Here is a 25,454-nt window from a genome sequence, read left to right as displayed (position 1 = left end):
CGCTATCCAACTAACAATATGTGCATATCGATTTCCAGTATAACAACGACTCATGCTCTTTCTACTCTTATACCTGCATGTCGAAAATGTGCCTCAGCGCTCTGCCGTTTCGCACTAAGATCATGACCACAAGTATGGTGGGATTTTGGTCATGCTTTTACAACAAGCTTTTAGCCCTCGTCCTGTGCGGCTTCTTGAGGCATTAAGCCACATTTCTGAAATTTCCTTATCCAAACCCACAGTTAGTCACGCACATCGGAGCTCATTCTATCTCATGGCAAAAAAACTGGATCCCAAAAGTGTGAGGGCGCGTCGTTTGCTACAGTACTTCCGGAAATCGGCGTCACCACCTACACTGTCCGATTGTTTCTCGAACCCTAATGCCAAAATCGACTAGACTATATTAAGAATAGCCCCGGAACAGCAATTTCATCATTGTTCGGCGCTTAATGATAGGTACCTAGGTAACTGTTTGCATGAGAAATAGACATTCAATTGCAGTTCCTGTCTTATTATGAGGGCCAAAGCAGCTTGTCTCGATCCTCATGCAGGGAATTAGCTTCCATCACTAGAATTATGTGGCGTTGTATGTCATATTTTGGGCTTGTAACACGCCCTGTGCCATTTGATGCCGGAACCCCTTTCCCAGCCAAGCCACGTCCTATCATTAGCCGCCGACCATCGTCCTAATCTCATATAGAGAGCCATTGTCAAGTTAGGGTGACATCCCAGTAGTTTTGGACATACGGACGGGCGCAAGTTCCCAACTGCGTCAGTCTGTGCTTCTTTGGAAAGTGTGGCTAGCTGTAGCAGTTTCGTTGATGCGCTGGAGTATGATTACTGCTCTCGTGTTTAAGATGGAGTTAATAGTTCGCGGCTTGAGACAGCGACAGTTGCACATCGGTTCCGAAAGCACAGCCATGAGATGCTACAAAAAGACGCTTAGCTGTGGGCGGCAACCAATGTTTCATAGCCGAGGTTAGACAATGTGCATGCTGACAAAGCGCCTCTGGGTGGACCTTGTTCCTCCTGAATTCTCATCCTACCACCATATTTTGCCCTCACTTGCGTACAGCTGAAGGAAGGTTGTTATTCACGGCATGTCATCACGAGGCGCACACCGTCAAAAAGTGGCCATCATCGGCTCTGGAATGGCAGGCCTTGTTACTGCGTACCTACTAAGAACCGATCCTTCTAGCCGATTTGAAGTGGAAATATTTGAAACGGTGTGTACATATTAATCTCCGCTGTCGACCAATTTCTAATCTGCATGGTAAAAATTCAGCAGGACGAATTGTCCCTCGACTCTGCTTCGCTTACAATTCCGTCCGATCATTGCAAAGATTCAGTACCGGATCGAGTGGACCTTCCCATGCGTGCCTTTGCAGATGGCTATTACAAGAATCTCAAGCGAATGTATGACTATTTTGGAATCCAATATGCCTCGCCTCGTTTTATATATACGCTGTCTTCTCTACCTCGAATCGCGAGCGACAAGATACGCCCTTACTTCATTCATTCCTCCAACAACCACCAACTGCCGCCAGCCAAACCCGAAAACAATTCATGGGGATCGTGGCTTGTCGAACTAGTCTACCTTATGTTCTGCTACTACTGGTTCACTGCCTGTTGTTTTTGGATCAGACCGAAGATAACTGTCGAGTCAAGTGTGGACGAATCGTTTCGTCAGTACCTAGAGAGGATTGGTTTGCCACAGTACTATATCAAGTACTATCTGTTACCATTGATATCGAGTGTCACAACATGCTCGCATGATGCATTATTGGAATTTCCCGCTATCGATCTTGTCGAATACGAAAAAAGGACTTTCCGTCAACCCCACTACACTATTGAGGGTGGCGTCCACAAGATTCAAACCAAGCTTTCTAAGGGCTTGAAAGTGAGGTTTCGTTCCACAGTTACAGCAGTTCAGAATGCTGGAGGAAAGGTCAAGGTAACAATGAGGAACGAACACACAGGTTTTCTGGATTCCGCATTGTTTGATCACGTCATCATGGCTGTCACACCTGACGTTGTTGGCTCAATATTTCCGCCCCTTGAAAGTGTCATGGCCGCAGTCCCTACCACGCGGGTACTCTCGGTTGTGCACCACGACTATACCAGATTCTCTACTTGTCGTCAATATGTGAGAGGGCGAATACCTTTTGATCACAGGGGTAGGGCTTCTCAGCCCATTCACATGTGCTCAAACGCCTACGCGACAGAGTCAACACACGAGCATCCATGTTCGGTTCTTATTACCACATCGCCCATTATATCCGTACGCCCTACACATATTTTACATTCTGTCACGTTCACTCGGGTTCTACGGACTCCCACAAGCAGACAATTGCTGAACCGGGTTTTCGGTGCGAATGAACTAGAGTGTCGCGATGATAATTTGAAAGGCTGTTGGCGAAATGGAGATGGCAATGTTTGGCTTGTTGGAGGTTGGTGTTGGGATGGAATGGTCATGCTCGAGGGATGTGTTGCTTCAGCCATACGTGTGGCTGACAGCTTAGGGGTTGAAGTGCCCTGGCTATTAGGCTATAGCTACGACCAGTGCTGCAATGCTAGATGATGTCGTCGGTCTGGTTATGGTCCAAGTTATTTCAAATCCTGGCGGGAGTGCTTCATCTTTTGATGCGCTGACAGTAACAGACCGAGACCTGAAAAATTATGGTAAAGATACGATCCTGGAGAATGTTACACCTGAACAAAACACGAAGTCGTGAGACCGAAGCGTGATTCAGAACAGTAACTTTTGCAATGATTTATTTTCCTCATTCTGGGACAGCGGGTTGATCCAAACCTTGACGGCAAAGCACGATGAGCTGCGATCAAGGAGCCAAGAGAGGAAAGATAGCGGAGTAACGGATGTCCAGCAAATTCGGGCATGGGGAATGTAATATTTAGGAACTGATTTGTGGCAAGTAGAGATGACCAAGTAGTTACTCGAGAAAGAGCAACGCCGTACAGCTGTTGCAATTTGTATATTATATCAACGTTGCGTTTTAATTCATGCCCACGATGGTTGCAACCTACCCGTCTGTTGGGTATACTAGAATTCTCAACCTTGGTCCGGCAGCCCAGCGTAGCCTCCCTCAATAAGCGGAATTCACTGAACCTGCAATCTTTCGAACACGTAGAAATGGTGAGATCACTAGGTGGTGAATAGTCACTTTAGTACATGCGCGTCGCCTCATCTTTAATGTGTCTACTCTTTGCGCAGTCCATATTGCCGCTTTTGGCCTAGTGTCATTCTTAATGCAGAGATAGAACCGCTAACAATCGCACCAATCAGGTGTTTGTGGCTCTTCACCAGTTCAGTAGGGCACCGAGCACTGCATCAACAGCGGGTATAGTATAAACATCCTTGGTGTGGATATCTGTGATATCAGGAACCGTTAAGACACCCTTGCGAGAGACTGTATAGCCTTGCCTATGCTGTGGAGTGCGTTATTGCGTGGCTACGTAATTTCTACATTGTCCTTGAATTCATGCACAATAGCATCATTCCTTCTTGTCTTCATAAGCTACAGTATTAATTCCAAATTACCGCCCGCCCTTGAGCCGCTTCCATCACCAGACACAGCACTTTGTTGCCTGGGTCACCTACGGGCTTATTCATACCTCTAAAAGTCACCCTTTCTCCATGGCCACGGGCGAATATGACCGATCGGTGAAGTACAAACGCGATAAGCGGACCACATAGCGTATCTAGATTCCCCTGATCCTCGACCATTAACTAGCCATGATAGAAGCCAACAATTAGGGTAAAAGGATTGGAAGAGGGCTTGGATCAGAGCCCTGGGGAATATGGCAGGAAAGTGGACAAGCACGTGCTTGTCCTCCTGGACATCTTTCTATGACATCGTTCTGGGTGGGAAGGGTGGAATAATTTGTGCAGCAGACTTGGGGGTTGCCGGGGTATCAGAAAATGCGCGTGATTTGGCGTGGAGAGTGTTGTTTAGCCATCTCGCCACAGCGATAACGGACAACGACAATATGAACCGAGACCAAGCTAGGGTTCGACTCAATTTTAGAAAGGATTTGTAACATTTGACAGTAGGTGTTTCCCAACAAACGTTTCGATAGGCTAAAAAGATTGCTAGGCCAGGATGATTTAGCCGCTAATGCGATGGACAATAATGATGGAATAAAGAGGAATCTTAAACCGCCCGGCCGTTGGTCCGATAGTGGAAATCTTTCCAAACCCGCGCGGGCCACAAGGAAAGTCAGATAGGAAACAAGGGCCTTTGCCAACGCACTCCAGAGGACCTTGAGTCCGCGACCCTTTCCATCGAACACAACGTCAAATGGGACAGATGGTACATCGGTTGGCTTCATTTCCCTGCAGCCATGACTATAGTTGTCGTAGGCCTGTCCTCCTTTTTTGTCGACGGCTCCGGCTTTGCCCTGGTCTGCCAGTTCCACAACATCCATGTCGAGAGCGCGGCACATGAGGTAAGCAATGCCGCTAATTGTGTGGCCATCACAGCGCCCCTCCATGGTACATTTTTGCTGGAATACCAACAGACCATTCCGAGAAGGAATTCGACGATCGAAATATCAAGCAGCGTCAGTGGCAACCACGCGATAGCGAAATCTTTCCGAGTTATTTTTTGTATGCCCTCAAATTGAAATAGCAACATGGTGGCCACCACTGCAGAAATCACTGCTGTAACTGCAGCGCTGCAAAGAAAGCCTTCAGAAACCCTTATCAGTCCAGAGCTTGTCTGATGAAATTCATCGAATTGTAAAGCGCCCACAGCAAGACCGCTGATCAGAGCTGCCAGCACAACGATTGTTTTATAGAAGCGGTGCATCATCCAAAACACAAGGATGCCACCAGAGCCCAGTTCATTGTCCCATTGTGGTGAAATCATGCTTCCTCTTCTGATTTAGCAGAGCTCTCCAGGAAGTTATTTCCTTTCACTTACATCAATAGTTATAGTGAGACGAATTTCAAAGTTCCAGCCGGTTCGAAGGAAGGTTGACGGAATTGTCAACGCGTCACTGGTGGCAAAAGGATGAAACGGCAAGTCTGAGGGATGTCAGCTGGTGGTATTTAACTTGAAGATTATAACAGGTTCTTTAGCAAAGTAACTCTTTGTTTCAAGTTCGATCTTACCAAACGATTATTATATCAATATGGATCCTGCACTTGGAACAGTGCTTGGATGTGAAAATACATTTCGGAAGTTGGTGGGGGAATGTGTCGGAAATATAAGGGTCCGTCTCAGTCTGGGCTGCTTACATATGTCGCACCCCCTTCAAAAGTACCTTGCAGATCATAGTGATCAGGAAGTTACAGCTGGTATTTCTCTTGCAACACGACCCGCAGTTCAGCAACTGTTCTGTCAGCAAGAATTTGCAAAAGATGAGTAAGTCGAGTATTTTATGGCTGTGTTACGACCAAGAGTTGAACCAATTCCATCAGACTACTTGCGCTCTCTGGGAATATTGGTCGCCAGAAACAAGGAGTCTATGCGAACATTTTGACCTGTAACAGTAACATCGGCTATACCGTTCCGCGTGTGTACATCGGTGGGGCCGCCGGGCCGTACAGCTCTCAGTCCCAAGGCATGCGAGCTAATATTCGTGCACACCAAAACAAAAATAAAACTGCGAAAGCATGTTCTAATATTCATGAAAAGTTCCTGGTAGCAAAAGAGTGGGAGGCGAACTGGGCTGCCCTTGTCTTGTTTTCGTCTGAGGTCGACAGAGAGCTGGTAAAGTTTGCCCATGCTGTCATGGTTATCATGTTTGCGTCGTGCCAAGACGTCGATTACATTGCATGCCGACCGCCAACACTGCTTCCTATGCCTCTACAATGGGGTTTGAATGAGACAGGACCTTTGCATTTCCATAACATTGCTACATACAATAAACTCTGCGGAGTTTCCAATCCCGAAGAGAAGGAACGCATTCGCTGCAGGCAAAGTATAAACAGCTTAGCCAGTGCTTCCGCTAAGAAGAGACAACGCTGTGAAAGATTGAGACGAGGCGGGGCCATTCACGTGAATGTACACAGAGCGGGCTCGCACATCAAACGATTTTTTATCACACCAATGAGCGCTGCTGATGGTGGCCCTATTGATATCACAATTCCACTCAAAATAGGTCTCAAAAACAGGCTTGAACAGTCTCCCACTGTTGATATGACCCTTGATCTGAGCACAGCCAACCACCACAGACCATATGCTTCCAAATCTGAACGAGATAGCCGGATGCGCCGACTCGGTATTTTGATCACCGGAATCATTCCAAGTGGCCCAAGAAAAGGTGCTCAATTTAGACAATGGCTTCAATCATCGAGAAAAGAGGGCGAACGCCAAGCGGAAAAGCTCATTGGTTTCCTTGACCCCCACAACGGAACTCATCTCCACCAGGACACAAGTGGCGAAGACTGCTCAAGTTCATTTGCGAGTACGAGGAATGGAGGCAGCTTTTCCAATTCCACGCCGCCGACACAAGCGGCCTCGCTTCTTTCTAGCACCGCAAGGCATTCACAAGTCACTCCACAGATTGCAATCTCCACAAAGAACCCTAGTTTCTCGTCGATGATCACTCGGCTGGTTCAAAAAATTCGGCTGAAAGTGCTTTCCCGGAAAATGAAAGTGACTCCAGCGGTTCTGGTGTATTTCAAAAATCGTACCGCCGAATCAATAGCAACGGCCTTGCTTCGCGGTATCCGTCAGCCAGTTGTGAATTTGATTTCCTCCAAAGAAGAATTGACTGCTACAAGGTCAGTGCTTGTGGATCATAAGTTTTATGTTAGCTAACGAAGTCAACCTTAAGACTTCTTTCCCTCAGTGGTGATACTCGCGACCTCAGCCAAGGGGTCTATGCGGATATTGTAACCAGTGGAGATCCAACATTTTTCAAGATATATGTGGGTTCCGCCGCTGCTATTTCTACGAAGGGGAAAGTCAAGGGCATTAGGAGGAGGATCCAGGATCATTTATCGTATCTACGATCTACACGCAAGCCTCAAAGTGGCCAACCGCACTCCGGCGAGATTCGGAAGGAGGGAAGGCTCTGCAATTTCGTAGTGCTGGTCCAGTTTACAGACCCGGTTGATACGCCGTTGGTTTACATCGCTGAAGCTATCATGATGATCCTCTTTGCATCCTGGAACAGCCAAGCCTTCAACTGTCTTCGTCCAGAAGATCTTCCACGGAGCCTATTCTTGGGTCTCAATAATGCGAACCCCTTGCATTACGGAGTTTGCAGTAACATGGGGGCCAGGGCACGTCAAAATCAGAAAGAAAGTGGACTTAGAAGGGCTCGGGCTTTGATAGATACGAGTGTTTCGAAGGCAATCAAAGGCGGGCTAGTTCATATCACTGCACATCAACCCAGACAGTCATATTGGGATTTTAAATTCAAAATTTGTGGAGAGACCATCAGAATCCCATCGAGTCAGGGCATTTCGGTTGGCCTGCATCTACGAAGACTTTTGCATGTTCAATGTGAGGTGAGTTCAGACCAACATAAGTTTCCTTACGCCACAAGGGCCGAGTCGACAGCAACATCAAGTCGCCTGGGCATATGCCTCAAGGGCTACCATGTTCATGGTCCTGACCAAGGCAAAGATTTCAAAATATGGATTCAATGCAATTCAGGTAAAAAGGCAGTCACGCGGGCCAGCAAATTAATTGCATTGCTTACCGAAAGAGGCTGACGTCATAACCTCCATTACGCGAAATCGCTGGTCTTTCCCCGGCTTGATGGAAGAGGCACAAGCAAATTCCGCTCGAGATTATTTGGTGATATGTGTTGGCGATGTCCTTTTGTATTCGTGCTGGGTGGGGTTCGATCGGGTTCCATGGTCGAGATGTTAGATCCTTTCTAATTACTCAGAAGAGAAATATTGATGCGCGAAAAACAATGCCGTCGCAAAACAAACCTGATGGGATCGTACATCTTGAAGATCAAAGCGATTAGAGATCATATGAATCAAGCCCGGCGGCTTCTGACCCAATGTCTACAAAACATTTTTCATCCTTTAGTGCACCTTGTTCAGTTGTATCGTGTAGATAATCTATTTTCAGACAAAATTGACCAAGAGCGTCTGAAAATCCACGTTCCAATTGAATGTCCCGTTGAACATAGCATGACAGCCTCTATATACATTAGAAATCGTAGTATAGTTATTAAACCCTCTTATACATGGATTCAAGGCCATCGTGGCCCGATGTGAGGAGTTCAGCATCCAAATTCGCAAGTGATAAAATATCAGAAGTATGATGGCAGTAAGCTGTAGGTGACTGCCTGCTGTTCCAGAGCTTAGGAAACAAAGGCCGCGATCGAGTGGTCGGGAGCACCGGTCGCCAGTTAACGGCCAGTGGGGCTTACTAACCTGACAGGCCAGGGGAAGACGCAGCTACAGTGCTGATTCGATCACGATCTGGGTTTCTTGGAGCAGAAAGAACCTATTAGAACAAGGCTACATCATCCGGCGCTTTGGTCACCTATGCTGGCCACTAGAGCACGGGAAACAGAGATATATGTTACATACCAGACACGCAGTCAGATAGCTGAATTATTTCCAGATAATCTATAATCTATAGACGACATCAATTTAACACCCTGGTATGTTCACCTCCGATATCTTCCCTGTTCTTCGACACATGCGCATCATATCGAAACAACTTTAATTTGAGTGTCGTGACCACCATTCTCTGCAGAATTAAACTTCCGAGGAGCTGAAGCTTGAGTAGAGCCTCCAATGCCGGCTGACTGGAACTGAAGATCGACAATGTTCACTAATCCTGTCATTTGATGGGCTACTAGCCCATAAAGCTCTGCGACGATACTTTCTTCTGCACAGACTGAAGTGGAAGGCGATATATCAATTTCAAAGCCAATAGAGGGGGGCTTTCTACACACTAACCGGCAATCAACCCTTTTCTTCCGTCCTCAAAAAAGTCATTGGGTATAGCGTCCTTTGCATTCACAGCAGAGTAGAGCCTGAAAATTCTCCCGTGCTTGCTATTCCACGTTTCGTGAGTGTCCTGAGCAGGTCGGGCGGATGGTATATGTAGCGCGAAATGAAGTTTCTAGTGTTGTTAGCACAGATCAATGTCAAATCGTAATTGTTTCGACATACATAAGCCCCATTGTCCTTCCGAAGGAGCTCATCCATCCAGTCATATATCCAGTCGAAATTTGCTTTTCTTTCGTCAGAATCTGAAAAGGGATTTTAAATGTCGGGAGATAACTTACACTCATGATCAACCTCCCACACAATGAATATATCGCAATGTGTGTGGTTATTAATATTGCTCTCAACCGAGAGTCTAATATAGGATAGCAATGGAGCAATTCCAATTCCAGTGCCAATACAAAGAACGCGGCTATAACCTGCGAGTCCCTCTAAACGACCATACGGTCCATCCAACCACGTTAAGAACTCGCTTCTCGGGTGATTCATCAGTCTTTGCGCGAAGCCTCGTTTCTCACGCACCAGCAGCGTGATACTTGTGGCGTTTCCATTGATATCGTTCTCCCACCAGGATATTGGAAAGGAATATGTTTGGAGAGCAGAGCGCAAGCTGACACCAGGCATCCAAATGTAAACACTCATTCCGGGTTGAACTTGAAATGGTCGGTTGATCGGAATCACGACTCGAATGGCATCAGCATGTTTCATCCGAACGATGACTGCACGAGATGCGACTTTCGCGTACTTGATATTGCGAATAAGAAGCAATACCCATCGAAGTATAAGGAGGAGAGAAATAGCGATGCTAGAAATAAGAACTCCTAATTTAGGGAAGATCCTAGATTGTATTAGGTGGCACAAAACAGTTATGCCAACGAGAACGGCCGCGAATTTGTGAACTTTAGATAGTATCTCTATTGCAACCCTTCGAAGGAGATGTGTGATAACGGCAAGTGCAATGCCAGAAAATGCCTTTATAGTGAACGTCAGTATGTTAGAAAGAATAATGGAATATTCTTACCAGCAGCCCATAAATTTGCAGATTCCGCTTTAGGTGCCACCCAGCTTGGTGTATTGCAACGGAAATGTGAAGAACGCCTTGCAGAGTGGACATTATGCCTAAAGTACTGTGTATAGTTGTGAATGTTTGAATTGAAAGTCCAAGGGCGTCGGCGAGAAAATTCAATCGATCGCTCATAAGAAGGGGGAACAAGTTTATAATGGCCATATACCCTGACCGAATTCTGATATCAGTCAGGCTATGCGTTTGTATAAACATGCTGACTATATTGCCAGGCCAATAAATCAGCTGTAAGAGTAGCCAGGCTCTCGATTTTCTCCTCACAATGGGCGGATAGATGAGATACTTCAAAATAATCATTGCTGCCCATTGTGTCGGAGCGGCTGGCGAAGTTCGCACAAAGTTGAAGGCGCGACTCGTATTAGTCCACAAGAAGAACAAGAGCAATAACCCCCCAATTATGATAGCATATAGAGTGGAGGGATCAGTGATCCACATTCTGTATCTGAAGGCGTGAGCAACGTCCTGTCTAGTTGCAGAAATCAGTATTGGGGTTCTTATAGATGTGCGAGCGTGTAGATTTGGTGGACCATCAACTAAAAATAGCCAAGTACGTACGTCACTCGTGGGCGATACGACGAAGATTAAGTTATTTTTAGAGGATCCAAAGTATATAATGTACAAATCGCCACTGGAGACTTTTGATTTTATCAAGTCTACTCTACACAATGCCGCAACCTACGGATCGCTCCGGTGAAAGCCGCCGCCGAAAAACATGCTTTAGAAAGATTCGTCAGCTCTGTGCTCTGTGTCGAATGAGAGCAATAGTGGTGTTGGTTGATGAATCCGATAAACATTGGATATTCAAAACGCATGATGATATTCCGGATTTAGAACAGGTAGGATTTATACTCTTCATCCCTGAGTCCATCAATTGACCTTCATAGCAGGCCATACAGCATCCCCAGACTCACACCTACGATGATTTTGAGCCTTTACCTCCTTCCAGCCGGCGGATTCCAGCTACGCAGCCATCTCAACGCCAGATTACCATGCTAGCACCGCCAAGCTTTCGTCGTGATTAAGGTGGGGCTGCCGTGGGCGAGTCGCCCGAAAGACTACCTCGTGGGCCTTGGCGTATTGTATAAAGGACACTTATTCCTCATTATTTTATTCTATATAATACCATTTGATCATATTTAATCACATCGAAGTCCATAACCTTGTACGTAATGGATATCAACCAGCCGGAAGATCGCAAATCACTCAACCAACTGGATCATATCCTTCAGAGTAGCGTGCATACGCTGAACACGGAGCGTCTTCCAATTTATTTGGAAGCGCCAACAAACGTGAATGCACCTCACTTAGGTGATATTCAACAAGAATTCTTACGCCTTCGTCAAGAATTAGCTTGGCATCAGGAGGCAAAGGAAGCCCTGTTGGGTCTTTTTGGGGACACAAGGGAGGTATATCGCCTCCTTCAAAAGGCACTCATTAAAGCCAGGGTCCAGCATAGTGGGGACAACTGTTTTTCAGAGCTGGTGAATGACGCGCAGCATGCTGGTTTTCTTCTTCGACAATGTCTGCAACGAGCATCCTACAGACTTTCGGAGTCAGAGAGTCATCTTCTTGAGGCCCTAGGTATCTCGTTAGATGATACCAATAGGAGAGACGTCACAGTGCTATAGATGATGGTAGTAATTTCATTTTTTTAACTTCATACTATTTAAAAACTCGTGAATCTGCCGCTCAGTTTCTCCAAGGCACCGGCCAATGCTGTGGGCCTTTCTGAGGTAAACAATAAAAGCCTGGCGTAAGCGACGGTTTTGAGATAGTAAAGTTCCCTCCCTATGCTTGTACTCCTCGATCTCGGTTTCCAATTTTTGAATGGTGTGTATGGAGTCCTGTAGTTGTTTTTCAAGGTTATGTGTATCTGCTTCCAGGTCGTGGATACTTGTCCGCACTTCGAGAGGACAAGGCGAGTGATCATCGTTGCAAACTGCTCGGATATCCCCACATTCTAACCCATTCGATATCTCAATGTACATGTTGGTCGACATATCGCTAAGCTGTCTATCGAACAAATGGCTGGTCGCATTGCTAAAAAGCCAAGTATAGGCATCTTTTTCCGATGGATGAAGGCGGACTTCTGACGGTCGCACGCATAACCCAAGTCGATCATCTTTGTTTTTGATTAGCAATGTCCTCCCCTTCCACCTTCGCTGGGTATACTTACTAATGTGGTTTGCGAGCACTTCCCGACACCTCCTCCTTTCCAGAGCACGTTTTCTATTAGCTGGGTTTGACATGTCATGTAGTCGAAAGGGCTAAGTTTGGTAGTCTACAACTATATATCGTGTATCCCGTAGAGAGTTCCCCTGTCGATCCTTGCTAAGGGTGACCCGCCACGGAAATAGAAATGTGGCAGGTGATGAGGCTCATCACAAAGTGGGGCCATCGTGGGCGGTTCGCCTAGGCAGGCGGTGGTCACACCTATGACTATCCGACCGCTTGATAATAATGCTATTTATATCACCCACCGCAAGATATGCTCTCCTTAGCGGGTAAATTCACTCGAATGATAAGAAACAATCGAAAGTGCAGCCAGTAAAGTACCATAGTTGAAATGTTACGAAGATTAAAAGTAGAAAAGAAACATTCGAACATTTCCCACTTCTGAGAATCTACATTTCGCTTAAAACCCATTAAAGGACACTGAAAAATGATGGATCCATTCTCAACACATGATGCTGCTCTTCATTATTTTAGCCTACTTTCAAGCGTGTGTTCTAGCAGCTGGGAGTGCGGCTAGTCATGACATACATGCAATAAGCACCCCGATGAGCATCACCATAACGACGACAGGCACCGCGACTCGATATACGACGGTCATAGCCTTAGAAAACACGTCTTCAGCTAGACATTTGCACAGTACTCTGGCAAATCCAAAGAGCACGAATAGTCTTACTCGAACGCGAACAATGAGGCCCCAGGGCGCTTCTCCATCTTCGACTGACCTTTTGTGGCATACCCCAATAGGAAGCGTCGACGCGGCCCACCACCCAACAACCCGCGGGAGCCGTTTCCCCACCTCTACGCCTGTTTCTACCCCTGCCACACCCTCCATACCCACTCCTATATCCCCAACCTCTTCATCACCTGGATCGACTTCATCACCTGGATCGACTTCATCACCTGGATCGACTTCATCATCTGGATTAACTTCATTACCTGGATTAACTTCATTACCTGGATCGACTCCATCGAGTACCACCTCAAATGGCACTGAGTCGGTCCAAGTCCCGCTGCGAACAACGTTGATAATAGGGCTAGGGTGTATTTTCGCCGTATTTGGGTTTTTCTGAGCGACAGCTAATGGATATACGAGGATAGAAGCTAGGGCATCGAGTAGTAGTCAGATAGATAATAAAGAATGAGACTAAGGATGAATTAATTGATTCAATTAGTGGCGCTATACAGTACTTCCGGAAATCGGAGTCACCACCCACACAATCTCTCTTCCAGGTACCAAGACACGGTAAACGACTTTTACAACAGATCTAGGCCTTGTACTGTGAAATACCGGATTACTGTACAGTACTTCCCGAAACTGGTGTCACCACCTACGCTCTTCGATTGTTTCCCGAACCCTAATACCAAGATCTACGATACCGTATGAGGAGTAGCCCCGGAGTATCAATATTCCCGTTAGATTACCTATTCGGTACTTTACGCCAAACGATACATGACTCTATGTATCGGCATTGTATGGAATAGCCCCAGAACTTTCTATAGACATGCAAACAAATCAGTTGTTGACCTCGAGAATATGATGTCGAATACTAAGATTGAATACATGGTGGAAACAAGGTATAATACCCAGAAAATCATGTGACAACTGGTACCATCCATACCATACAAAAGTGCATATTACAGTTAGTCATCTATGTCCGCCCAGATTGTTGAAAGCGCGGGTTTTGTCATTTTAGTTAGTTAGAGAACTCAATATATCTGTTTTTGACCATACGTTGTCGTACCGACAGATTTCTGTCATATGACAAGGTCTCACTTCTCTCTCCCACTCCCCACATCTAAGTAACAATTTACAGAGAAGTGCAAAATCGGCGTCATTAATTTGCACTCATTCAGTTACGATGGACTCCATTGCCAAGGCGCTGGGCCGTCAACTGAGTGCACATCAGTTAGCTATGCGTGCAAGCATCAAGTCTTGGCGAGGTCCTCCACCAAAGTCCTGATGATATGTTTTTTAAATATATTTTTACTCCGCCTTAACTTATTATCACTATGCTCGGAGCCTCCTAGATCTCGTCATAGACTCATTGGCCTGGAACTAGTCAACTATGGCAAACCACAACGAAATAGAGTGTATCGAATTTAGAACCTGGTGGAACTGAATGGAACATTCCACCAACACCGTAGAGCCATATAAATTGACTTCTCCTGCCAGGCACTTCTTTTACACAGAGATTAGAAACCAGAGAAAGGAAGCGCAATCTAAATAATTGACATCTGCTAGACATGAAATCCTATAAATGAAATGAGCCCTGTTGCGTGTCCTAGGGCAAGTAAATTGCCATTGATCGCGGAACAGCTAGGCCGAGACCCAGGAGGAAGCCAAAGAACATTTTTGCCATTCAGCTTTATCCACTGTTGCTCGAGGAGTATCGCCGGATTCGCTTTGTTTGAACTAGTCGCATGATTTTCAGACCCACATTGAATATCAAGGGATCCCAGATTAGTGATTAGAGAGGATCCATCGTGATCAAATTCAACGTCAGTGACTGATCCATTGGCTCGAAGAGTCTGCTGCAGCGCGCCTGTCGCCGTGTCCCAGAGGCGCACGGTTTTGTCATGGGAGCCGGATGCCAGCAGCGCGCCGTCGGGTGAGAAGGCGACCGACCAAACCGAGTCTGAGTGGCCCTCGAGGGTCTGCTGCAGCGCGCCTGTCCCCGTGTCCCAGAGGCGCACGGTTTTGTCATAGGAGCCAGATGCTAGCAGCGCGCCGTCGGGTGAGAAGGCGACTAACCAAACCCAGCGTGAGTGGCCCTCTAGGGTCTGCCGTAGCACGCCTGTCGCCGTGTCCCAGAGCCGCACGGTTTTATCATGGGAGCCGGATGCTAGTAGCGCGCCGTCGGGTGAGAAGGCGACCGACGAAACCGAGTCTGAGTGGCCCTTGAGGGTCTGCTGTAGCGCGCCTGTCCCTGTGTCCCAGAGGCGTACGGTTTTGTCATAGGAGCCGGATGCTAGTAGCGCGCCGTCGGGTGAGAAGACGACCGACTGAACCCGGTCTAAATGGCCATCGAGGGTCTGCTGTAGCGCGCCTATCTCCGTGTCCCAGAGGCGCACGGTTTTATCATCAGAGCCGGATGCTAGTAGCGCGCCGTCGGGTGAGAAGGCGACCGACCGAACCCAGTCTGAATGGCCCTCGAGGGTCTGCTGCAGCGCGCCTGTCCCTATGTCCCAGAGGCGCACGGTTTTATCATCAGAGCCGGATGCTAGTAGCGCGCCGTCGGGTGAGAAGGCGACCGACCGAACCCAGTCTGAATGGCCCTCGAGGGTCTGCTGTAGCGCGCCTATCGCCGTGTCCCAGAGGCGCACGGTTTTGTCATGGGAGCCGGATGCTAGTAGCGCGCCGTCGGGTGAGAAGGCGACCGACCAAACCGAGGCTGAATGGCCCTCGAGGGTCTGCTGTAGCGCGCCTGTCCCCGTGTCCCAGAGGCGCACGGTTTTATCATAGGAGCCGGATGCTAGCAGCGCGTCGTCGGGTGAGAAGGCGACCGACCGAACCCAGTCTGAATGGCCCTCGAGGGTCTGCTGCAGCGCGCCTGTCGCCGTGTCCCAGAGCCGCACGGTTTTGTCATGGGAGCCGGATGCCAGCAGCGCGCCGTCGGGTGAGAAGGCGACCGACCGAACGCGGTCTGAATGGCCCTCTAGGGTCTGCTGCAGCGCGCCTGTCGCCGTGTCCCAGAGGCGCACGGTTTTGTCATGGGAGCCGGATGCCAGCAGCGCGCCGTCGGGTGAGAAGGCGACCGACCAAACCCAGCGTGAGTGGCCCTCGAGGGTCTGCAGTTCTGAACTCCAGGTTTCCTGAACCCGTGGCAATGGACATATCCAATCAGGAATTTCCGCTTCAAATTTCCTACGGATTATCGCTTCTTTAGGTGCAAAGACAAGTCCTGAGTAGTAAAGTTGAAGGGGCGCATCATCGGCCATCTGGCGGTTCTTCAGGATGAACCGCTTTGCGTCATGCAGAAACTCGGAAATTACAGACTGGTGATCGCCCTCGTTCTATTAGTGTAAATTCATATGACTTCCAGTGGGACATACTAGTTCAATCTTCTGGAGGAGATTCAGCATCCCCACCACTTCCGATACAAGACCAAGTAGGCACATCGCTTCAACCCAGTGTAGAAAATGCGCATGGAGAAACAGTAACACAAAGTCCGCCTCCGAGGATGAGATAGGACTTTGTTTAAGATGATGTATCCAATATCGACATGAGTATTGTAGTTCTGGCGGTAAGTGCTGGCGTAAGGATTTAGGATTGATGTCGGCCCTAAGGGTTGCAAGGCCTTCTAGATTGCAGATATTTTTCCGCAGATGGCTTCTCATTTTTTCAAGACACAAGAAAGCAATTTCCTTATGCTTATTTGGCTCGTCCACATGAAACTGGCTTTTGGTTTGAACCAAAAAATCTCGGAAAGAGAGATGTAGAATCCGAACAGGCAGATCTCGATCACTAGGAACGCTTAGAACAGACCGGAAAAAATCCAACAGGTTGCTAATCCTGTTTGCTTCTATCCCAAGAAATAGCGCCAGCGCATTTGTTGAAAGCGGAACAGCAAGAAGGATGATGGCACCGACAATTTTCTGGAACTGGTGCAGGAGCTGCTGCTGCTCTGACTCATCGCTCTCTTCATCGTCGATGAGTTGTTTTAGAACTGGCATATAGGTCTTGTCCATTTTTCCTGCATAATGACGCGAATCCTTAAGAAGCTCTGCCAGACGTGTTGTTGGTTCCAATTTGGAATGCTCGATATATCGGCAAATAGTAGCAGCAGAAATAAACAAGGGAACAGACATTGTGACAATTTCTTGGACAACATCATCGCCAGGCCAGTCTCGAGAAACATTCCTATCGTGTTGGATTTTCGTAAATCGGTCGTGGAGAAACAACTCTATGTCGTGTTCTATCACTTCTTCGGGTATTTCATGAAGAGCGAGGTCCCGATAATCATGATCTGCGATCTTTGAAAAGCCGAGGTTGATTGGAAATTCAGGCCTGCTAGTCAAGAAGACCCGGATACGAACCGCTTTTGCCTCCTGTAGACGAGGCAGTAGTCGGATTATATTTCGTACATCTTGATCACGTTCACATTCATCCAAAGCATCGATCACTATCACAGCGATTTGAGGTTGCTGGCCGAGTTGGTCAAGATTGAGCAGCGGTTGAAAGAGTAGTTTCTCAAACTGCTCACTAAGTGATTTTGACGTTATGTCAGGGTCATCGTGGAGTGCCTTTTGCACACCAGGCCTCAGCTCAGAGATCCTAAGCACCAGTTGCCTTACTAATGTCGGGAAGAACTTCTTCGCGTTCCCTCGTTCCCCTTCACCTCTCTTAAAGAAGAAGTTAGCACCTAGGTGGTTACTGTCCTTAAGCGACCTTGCCACAGTCCGAGATATTGTGGATTTTCCCGTCCCAGCCATGCCATTCAACCAAAAAATGGCTTTTGGGGACGGCAAAATAGCCCATTCCATTATCTGCTGGAGAAGCTTAGTCCTAGTGCCTTGGAGACATTGGACTTCGTCTCGATTGGAGAATGACTCAAATCCCGCCTCCACCACACCTTCCAACTTCACAAGGTCCATATTCTGATTAATGCGGTCGGTAACCTGCGCCACGCCGACCATCAGAGAACTATGTAATCTTTGAATCAAAAAAAAATAGAGTCAAAATGTCATGCTCGATAAACGTACGTTTGATCCACATTTAAGGATAAGATGAATAAAGATTTGTATCTTTCAATTTTCTGAATAACACCTTCCACCTCTGAGCGCTTCAGGGGCCACTTTAAGGCTCGTAGTCCCAGTTTCCTCATCAGCTTCTTTCCCTTCCGTGGATCAAGTCTCCCTTCTAAGGCTCGGAGGTCGGAGAGACAATCGGTAATATTGCTGACCAGCTGTGAAGAGGCAGGAAGCGTCTTTGGATCGTTACTTCGAAGGAATCTTTGCAGTTCTTGGAGTGTGCCTTGGAGGCTTGCAATCGCCTGTTGTAGGGTGAGAATTTTATCCCGTGCATCTCTCACCTCTTGAATGTAGCCCCCGCAAAGTTTCACGAGACTTCCCGTTAATTGAATGACCGCAATAATGCTTGCTGCCGAGGATATACCATCCATTTGGAGGGAAACGGCAATATATACGATGTTCAACGTCTGCAGGTAAAATAGCGACTTTATGATTAGATTCCGGGTTCAGAGATATAGGTTCGACTTTTCTGGCGAAAAGATAAAGAGGGGTAATTTAGACGCTAGGCGCGAGGTTGTGATCCAGAGTGCATTTCAGGCGCTAGTGTGACTAACCTTGCATTTCCCTAGGGAAAACCTAGGACTGAAGGTATGAGGAGACTAGTTTTCGAGAAGCAAGGATTGTCATATATTCAAGGTTAAATACTAGTTATAACGGATATTAATCTTACTTAAGTGAATACTATAGGCAAAATCTGTTTAGTGGGTAATGATCGTCGGCTCGATGGCCGGCCCGAACCGACCCAGACATCTCGTAGCCACGTCCCTGGCCACCCCATCCCATCAACGTCTTTGACAAGAGGAAAAAGACATCACGGCATCGACCTACATAATCGTAGCCTGTGATGACCTGCGATATGATCTGCGGCAGATCACTAACTACTTCTCAGATGGCTAACTATAAAATGCCAACATCCAAATGGTTTCCGCCGTCCCGCCGTCCGAGTACCTCTGATCCCTGGCAGCCGTCCCCGATCGCATTCGTCATACTCGAAGCACTATGCGGCCATTTGCTGAAGAAATTGAATTATACCTAGATGAGATAGTAGAGTTTCTGTACGATAGATTCGACGTACTTGTATCTATGTATATTATCAATTAGGCCCTTCGATTATATAGCTAGACTAAGAAATTGGCCCAACGGATAGCACAAAAAAGACATACCGATCTGAGAGAATAATTTATGTATCTATACCAGTTGTTATATTCTCTGTCCTGTCACTTAGTCTATATAGGTGAAGTAGGCTGTGACAAACGTGATCGCTTTAGGGGAGCAGCTGGTCTTCCAGCAATAGCACCTGTCTAAGTTTCACGCAGCCTTTTTGACTACTCGGCCCGGTGGGAGTTGGGCCTTGCGCTGGGCCGAGTACCATCTGGATGTAAGCTCGTGACTAAAACTGGACATTGTTGCCTGAACATTGAACTGTCATCTCGTTGAGAATAAATAAACTGATGCGTCGATATCCATCATCTTTATTGGGCGGTGCTCTGACGCTACCAAATGTCCGAAATGTAAGAGAGTCTAAGAGTAGTACGCTCATTGCAACTAGCAGCTTCTGCCATCTGCGATATAGATAGTTCCCACTGCGGAGCATATCGTGTATACGCTCATGCTTTGAAGGGGACGAAGGCTTCCAAAGTGGGGTATCGAGGTGTCAGGTGTATCAAATTACATGCTAATACAGGTCCCACTGACAGGGATACTCCGGAATAATTTCCAATATAGACTAGTCTATCTTGGCTATCAGGGTTTGAGAAGAATTCAAGAGTGTAAGTGGTGACACCAGTTTCGGGAAGTACTGTATTATACTGGCCCATATTTCGTACCTGTCGGAGCTGGACAGTGCTATCCCGGAACCCCATCATCGTTCCCAATTACCCTCGGGAACGGGCATCTTAGTTGACGACTAATAACAGTGGACAATCCGGATTGTAGCTTAATAGCCCCTCTTTGATGGAATTTGCCGCTGTGGGTCTCCGAAGCCCCCAATGCTTGGGAGATTTGCACGCTGACGCTCCTGGAGAAAGGTACATCATTTCAGGGGCAGAAGGTCACCTGATCGTGGGGCTGAGAATACCCCCCGCTTTCTGAGGCCTGGGGCCTTCACTAACACTATCGTAGTACGCACCGCCTATTGACTATGAGTCGAATCTCGTTTGGCAACGACAGCTCGGGGCCTCAGTTTGGGATTAATCACGGAGTAATCAATGTTTTATCCGGTACGTTTTTTAAAGCCTTATCCAAGCCGAGCTTAGCTGACTAAAAGCCTCTTTTTGGGCCAGATGGAATAGAATCCCCACAGCAGAGGGTAGATCACGGTTCGCTTCGCCCCGTATCTGTCAAAGAGACTATCACTTACTATAGTGGTAGAGATACTCAGGTCACTAGCATTTCCGCAGATGCTAGACCGGAGGGAGAATGTCGAGCCATGTCATACCAATACCTGCCAATGGATTTTGGACTTGGAAAAGTACCAATCCTGGAGGAGCGAGCCCCGTGGTCTACTATGGATTAAGGGCAAACCGGGTGCGGGCAAATCGACATTGATGGTATTCCTACACGGCAAACTCAAGAGTTTACAGAACGGCGACCAGGGCATTCAGGGCATCCAGCTCGACTTTTTCTTTACTGCCCGGGGCACAGAGATGCAACGTACACCACTAGGCATGCTTAGATCACTATTAAACCAAATATTTGATCGCGATGCGTCCGTACGCCCTCAGGTACGCGAGGCCTATGAACAACGATGTAGGCAGTTTGGGTACGCTGAAGGCAAGTGGGAATGGCCACAAGCGGTGCTAGAAGAGTTACTGGCAGGTGTCATCCTAGCATCCGCTAGTCGACAACAGGTGACGGTTTTTGTCGATGCTCTGGATGAGACCGGAGCTGAGTCTGCTCAACAACTCGCAGCATATTTCCATCGACTGATTGACCGAGCAGAAAAAAAGAACGCTGCTATTCGAATCTGCATTTCATGTCGACACTATCCCATCATAGGAAGTGCCCAGACTATGGAGATACATGTCGAACAGCATAATCATAAAGACATCGCTGCATACATCAAGGATATACTTGCCGAGGCAGAGGTCGAAGACAACCCTAGCGAGGATATAAGACAGATGCTGATGGAACAACTGATCCAGCAAGCCAATGGTGTGTTCCAATGGGCTCGTCTTATAATGCCTCTTGCCCGACAGAGGATTTTTGAAGGGGAATCGTTTGATGACATCTGTTACTGGTTACGCGAGGTCCCGGCCGGGCTGGAAGATATGTATATGTACATTTTGAACGACGTGATAGAAGTGCGGAACTTGGAGCAATCTTTCCTACTGTTTCAATGGGTGTGTCTGGCCGAGCGTCCACTGACTGTGATTGAAATGCGGTATGCCTTGGCAGGTAAGAATGCCCAAATAACGCGTGCCCCAAAGACATGGGAAAAGATCCATGGTTTTGTTGGAAGCGACGAACGCATGAAGCGAAGGATCAAAGCCCTTTCTGGTGGATTAGCGGAAGTCCTCTCAAGCGGGGCTTCGAACGAAACTGTCCAGGTGGTACACCAGTCGGTCAATGATTTCTTGCGCGCGAAAGGGCTAGCTGCTTTAAGTGATAATATCGGCGCCAGCAGTCCAGTCTTAGAAAGAGAAAAGATCCTGTTACAATGTCAGGCAAATCTCTACCGATCTTGTCTTGTTTATTTGGCCTTACTCCGTGTACATGGTGATATTTCAAGTGATTCCCAGGAGTCGAAAGAGGACCTTATCCGGAACCACCCATTACTTTCTTACGCCACTACCAACCTCTTTATTCATGCAGAAAAAGCTGCTCACTCTCGTGTGCTCATCCTACTGAACGAACAAGATATCCTACAGCAAGTGATAGGTCAGTGGGCCCAGATTTACCGGATTCTCGACCCTTTTAACCCCGCGTGCCCACCGAGAAGTACTACAATCATGCATATGGCGGCAGCCGCAAATCTCGTTGATATCATAGAGCGTGTGTCTTTGAACAGCGAGGGCGTGGCAAGGAAAGACGGAGACGGAAATACAGCTTTCCATTTAGCAGCGCGACACGGTCATATAACAGGTGGAAAAATTTTGCGTGAGAACGCAGTGGACTGTGAAGCAACAAATCGGGGAGGAAAAACGGCATTGTTTGAGGCGGCTATCTATGGGCATACAGAATTTGTCGAATGGCTCCTGCTCGAAGGTGTGAAGCTTGAAGCAACATTGGGTAGCCAAAGTGCTCTACAAGTAGCTTCATTGGGAGGCCATCAGAACGTTGTTGAAATATTGCTTGGAGCTGGAGCAGAGGTGAATGCAAATGGTGGTATATATGGCAATGCCCTACAGGCTGCTGCATACGGGAAAAGCAGTGAGGTTGTGCAGATGCTCCTCAACGCTGGCGCCGATGTCAGCGCTCGGGGTGGTGAATATGGCAATGCCCTACAGGCTGCTACTGCTGCATACGAGGGAAGCAGTGAGATCGTGCAGATGCTCCTCGACGCTGGCGCCGATGTTAACGCTCAGGGTGGTGAATACGGCAATGCCCTACAGGCTGCTGCATACAGAGAAAGCAGTGACATCGTGAAGGTGCTCCTTGAGGCTGGCGCCGATGTCAACGCTCGGGGTGGTGAATACGGCAATGCCCTACAGGCTGCTGCATACAGAGAAAGCAGTGACATCGTCAAGGTGCTCCTTGAGGCTGGCGCCGATGTAAACGCTCAGGGTTGTGTATACGGCAATGCCCTACAGGCTGCTGCATACGGGAAAAGCAGTGAGATTGTGCAGATGCTCCTCGACGCTGGCGCCGATATCAGCGCTCGGGGTGGTAGATATGGCAATGCCCTACAGGCTGCTACTGCTGCATACGAGGGAAGCAGTGAGATCGTGCAGATGCTCCTCGACGCTGGCGCCGATGTTAACGCTGAGGGTGGTGAATACGGCAATGCCCTACAGGCTGCTGCATACGGGAAAAGCAGTGAGATCGTGCAGATGCTTCTCCACGCTGGCGCTGATGTCAGCGCTCGGGGTGGTAGATATGGCAATGCCCTACAGGCTGCTACTGCTGTATACGGGAAAGGTAGTGAGATCGTGCAGATGCTCCTCAAAGCCGGCGCCGATGTTAATGCTCAGGATGGTGAATACGGCAATGCCCTACAGGCTGCTGCTGCAAGCAGAGAAAGCAGTGACATCGTGAAGGTGCTCCTTGAGGCTGGCGCCGATGTAAACGCTCAGGGTGGTGTATACGGCAATGCCCTACAGGCTGCTGCTGCATACGGGAAAAGCAGTAAGATCGTGCAAATGCTCCTCGACGCTGGCGCCGATGTCAAGGCTCAGGGTGGTGAATACGGAAATGCCCTACAGGCTGCTACTGCATACGGGAAAAGCAGTAAGATCGTGCAAATGCTCCTCGACGCTGGCGCCGATATCAGCTCTCGAGGTGGTAGATATAGCAATGCCCTACAGGCTGCTGCATACCGGGGAAGCAGTGAGATCGTGCAGATGCTCCTCGATGCTGGCGCCGATGTTAACGCTCAGGGTGGTGGATACGGCAATGCCCTACAGGCTGCTGCATGCAGAGAAAGCAGTAACATCGTGAAGGTGCTCCTCGACGCTGGCGCCGATGTCAACGCTCAGGGTGGTGAATACGGTAATGCCCTACAGGCTGCGGCATGCAGAGAAAATAATGAGATCGTGCAGATGCTCCTCGACGCTGGCGCCGATGTCAAGGCTCAGGGTGGTGAATACGGCAACGCCCTACAGGCTGCTGCATACGGGAAAAGCAGTGAGATTGTGCAGGTGCTCCTCGACGCTGGCGCCGATGTCAGCGCTCGGGGTGGTAGATATGGCAATGCCCTACAGGCTGCTACTGCTGCATACGAGGGAAGCAGTGAGATCGTGCAGATGCTCCTCGACGCTGGCGCCGATGTTAACGCTCGGGGTGGTGAATACGGCAATGCCCTACAGGCTGCTGCATGCAGAGAAAGCAGTGACACCGTGAAGGTGCTCCTTGAGGCTGGCGCCGATGTCAACGCTCAGGGTGGTGAATACGGTAATGCCCTGCAGGCTGCGGCATGCAGAGAAAATAATGAGATCGTGCAGATGCTCCTCGATGCTGGCGCCGATGTTAACGCTCAGGGTGGTGGATACGGCAATGCCCTACAGGCTGCTGCATGCAGAGAAAGCAGTAACATCGTGAAGGTGCTCCTCGACGCTGGCGCCGATGTCAACGCTCGGGGTGGTAGATATGGATCATCTCTCTTGGCGGCTGTTTATCAGGGTCATGCTGATCAAGTTCAAATACTTCTTCACGCTGGCGCAAATGCGTTGCTTGTCAATGAACTCGACCAGACTCCTCTTCACATTGCCGCCTCGAAAAACAGGCTCAACCTTCTGCATCGGTTCCCGAAGCTGCTCTCCCCTATTAATACCCGGGACAAGCTTTTACAAACCCCCATTCATCTAGCTATTTGTCTTGGTCATATCGACTTTGCCATAAAACTCCTCAACTTTGGTGCCAATCCTTCTCTTCCAGATGGCTATGGCAGAAATACCCTGGACTGGGCAGTTGGAAATGAAAGCCTGGTGCACCAAATCCAAAACCACGGCCCTTCAATTGTCGTTACGCCTGATAATACTCAAGAGCTTGCTGTCCGTCAATCAATCCTTCGAATCTCAGATACGCTTCTTCAGTCTCAGCTGCACTTCCCATGGCCACTTTTGCAGCAATTAGGTCGCTATCTATTGTTTATCAGCGACGTAGACAATGCCCAATGTCTATTTCAGCTGCATTTGTTTCAGCAGACTTTCATTGGCACCCCCACGTACGAGACTACGTGTGACCTTTGTAGGGGGATTATTAACGGCTGCTCTCGTTTTGTGTGTAGAATCTGCGCCCATGTGGATCTTTGCTCGTCCTGCGTGCAGAAGTATCCCTTCCACAGTCGATTACACCCAAATCAAGAGCATAAGACCTTTGAAGTATCGCATGTGCTTGATCGAGAGTCTCCGCTCACTACGTCAGCATCAGAGAAGTTGAGAAAACTCGTCGATATGCTTTCTGCGCTAAATACCCAAGGAAGGGGGAAGGGGCCATCAAATGATTACGTGGCTTATCTGCCATCCAAGGTCACGGCACCCAAAATGACAGCTATAATGTCAATGGCTCTTCTAGGCCCAATCTCAATATTCTGTCTTCTTTCGTTTGGGCTTATAGCATTTTCGTTTAGACACTGGTATAGCTTGATCTAATTGAATATATTCCTCACGCTTGCCGTCTCTAGCTTGTTATCAATAAAGAACGATCGTTCCGGTATACAGGTACCGCACCCCAGACTATCATCTTCTGTATGACTATCGTAAGAATGGTGGTTTTTGGAGTTCATCTGAAAAATGTCAGTGTCTTTTTAGTATTCTAGTATTCTAGCTATTT

The 25,454-nt window shown here is 48.0% G+C and overlaps 7 protein-coding genes across 7 annotated transcripts; 4 read left to right on the top strand and 3 right to left on the bottom strand.

The window, feature by feature from the left end:
• The first annotated feature begins 1,053 nt into the window (after positions 1-1,053).
• On the top strand, positions 1,054-3,041 carry N7471_008356 (uncharacterized protein). Its single transcript, XM_057281075.1, has 2 exons — positions 1,054-1,226; positions 1,289-3,041. Exons 1-2 carry the CDS (start codon positions 1,101-1,103, stop codon positions 2,579-2,581), a joined length of 1,419 nt encoding a protein of 472 aa, XP_057135335.1. The 5' UTR covers positions 1,054-1,100; the 3' UTR covers positions 2,582-3,041.
• Positions 3,042-3,933: 892 nt separating this feature from the next.
• On the bottom strand, positions 3,934-4,512 carry N7471_008355 (uncharacterized protein; the record flags this gene model as incomplete). The annotated part of the gene is made up of 1 exon (XM_057281074.1): positions 3,934-4,512. The coding sequence occupies one exon, from the start codon at positions 4,510-4,512 to the stop codon at positions 3,934-3,936; it is 579 nt and encodes a 192-aa protein (XP_057135334.1).
• Positions 4,513-5,262: 750 nt separating this feature from the next.
• N7471_008354 (uncharacterized protein) lies at positions 5,263-7,209 on the top strand (the record flags this gene model as incomplete). The annotated part of the gene is made up of 4 exons (XM_057281073.1): positions 5,263-5,387; positions 5,444-6,751; positions 6,805-7,092; positions 7,173-7,209. The coding sequence occupies 4 exons, from the start codon at positions 5,263-5,265 to the stop codon at positions 7,207-7,209; spliced, it is 1,758 nt and encodes a 585-aa protein (XP_057135333.1).
• Positions 7,210-8,646: 1,437 nt separating this feature from the next.
• N7471_008353 (NADPH oxidase family protein) lies at positions 8,647-10,067 on the bottom strand (the record flags this gene model as incomplete). The annotated part of the gene is made up of 5 exons (XM_057281072.1): positions 8,647-8,840; positions 8,903-9,068; positions 9,119-9,180; positions 9,235-9,925; positions 9,975-10,067. 5 exons carry the CDS (start codon positions 10,065-10,067, stop codon positions 8,647-8,649), a joined length of 1,206 nt encoding a protein of 401 aa, XP_057135332.1.
• A 582-nt stretch (positions 10,068-10,649) lies between these two features.
• On the top strand, positions 10,650-11,159 carry N7471_008352 (uncharacterized protein). Its single transcript, XM_057281071.1, has 2 exons — positions 10,650-10,873; positions 10,925-11,159. Exons 1-2 carry the CDS (start codon positions 10,703-10,705, stop codon positions 11,057-11,059), a joined length of 306 nt encoding a protein of 101 aa, XP_057135331.1. The 5' UTR covers positions 10,650-10,702; the 3' UTR covers positions 11,060-11,159.
• A 312-nt stretch (positions 11,160-11,471) lies between these two features.
• On the bottom strand, positions 11,472-18,394 carry N7471_008351 (uncharacterized protein; the record flags this gene model as incomplete). The annotated part of the gene is made up of 6 exons (XM_057281070.1): positions 11,472-11,614; positions 11,701-12,159; positions 12,801-13,373; positions 14,711-16,280; positions 16,326-17,916; positions 17,976-18,394. 6 exons carry the CDS (start codon positions 18,392-18,394, stop codon positions 11,472-11,474), a joined length of 4,755 nt encoding a protein of 1,584 aa, XP_057135330.1.
• A 1,769-nt stretch (positions 18,395-20,163) lies between these two features.
• N7471_008350 (uncharacterized protein) lies at positions 20,164-25,061 on the top strand (the record flags this gene model as incomplete). Its single annotated transcript, XM_057281069.1, has 4 exons — positions 20,164-20,242; positions 20,306-20,341; positions 20,394-24,846; positions 24,950-25,061. 4 exons carry the CDS (start codon positions 20,164-20,166, stop codon positions 25,059-25,061), a joined length of 4,680 nt encoding a protein of 1,559 aa, XP_057135329.1.
• Positions 25,062-25,454: the final 393 nt, after the last annotated feature.

This window comes from Penicillium samsonianum (assembly GCF_028829775.1).
Source record: "Penicillium samsonianum strain IBT 33392 chromosome Unknown utg000004l_segment0_segment0, whole genome shotgun sequence".
NCBI classification, from domain to species: Eukaryota; Fungi; Ascomycota; class Eurotiomycetes; order Eurotiales; family Aspergillaceae; genus Penicillium; species Penicillium samsonianum.
Note: the sequence above shows the minus strand (reverse complement) of the source record. Positions and strands in the feature narration are given on the sequence as shown.

Bases quoted from the DNA above. Each gene is read 5' to 3' on its own strand.
- N7471_008356 (XM_057281075.1), top strand. From the start codon at position 1,101: ATGTCATCACGAGGCGCACACCGTCAAAAAGTGGCCATCATCGGCTCT. The intron at 1,227-1,288 runs GTGTGTACATAT...AAAATTCAGCAG, and splicing joins AAGTGGAAATATTTGAAACG to GACGAATTGTCCCTCGACTC.
- N7471_008352 (XM_057281071.1), top strand. From the start codon at position 10,703: ATGCCGCAACCTACGGATCGCTCCGGTGAAAGCCGCCGCCGAAAAACA. The intron at 10,874-10,924 runs GTAGGATTTATA...CCTTCATAGCAG, and splicing joins ATATTCCGGATTTAGAACAG to GCCATACAGCATCCCCAGAC.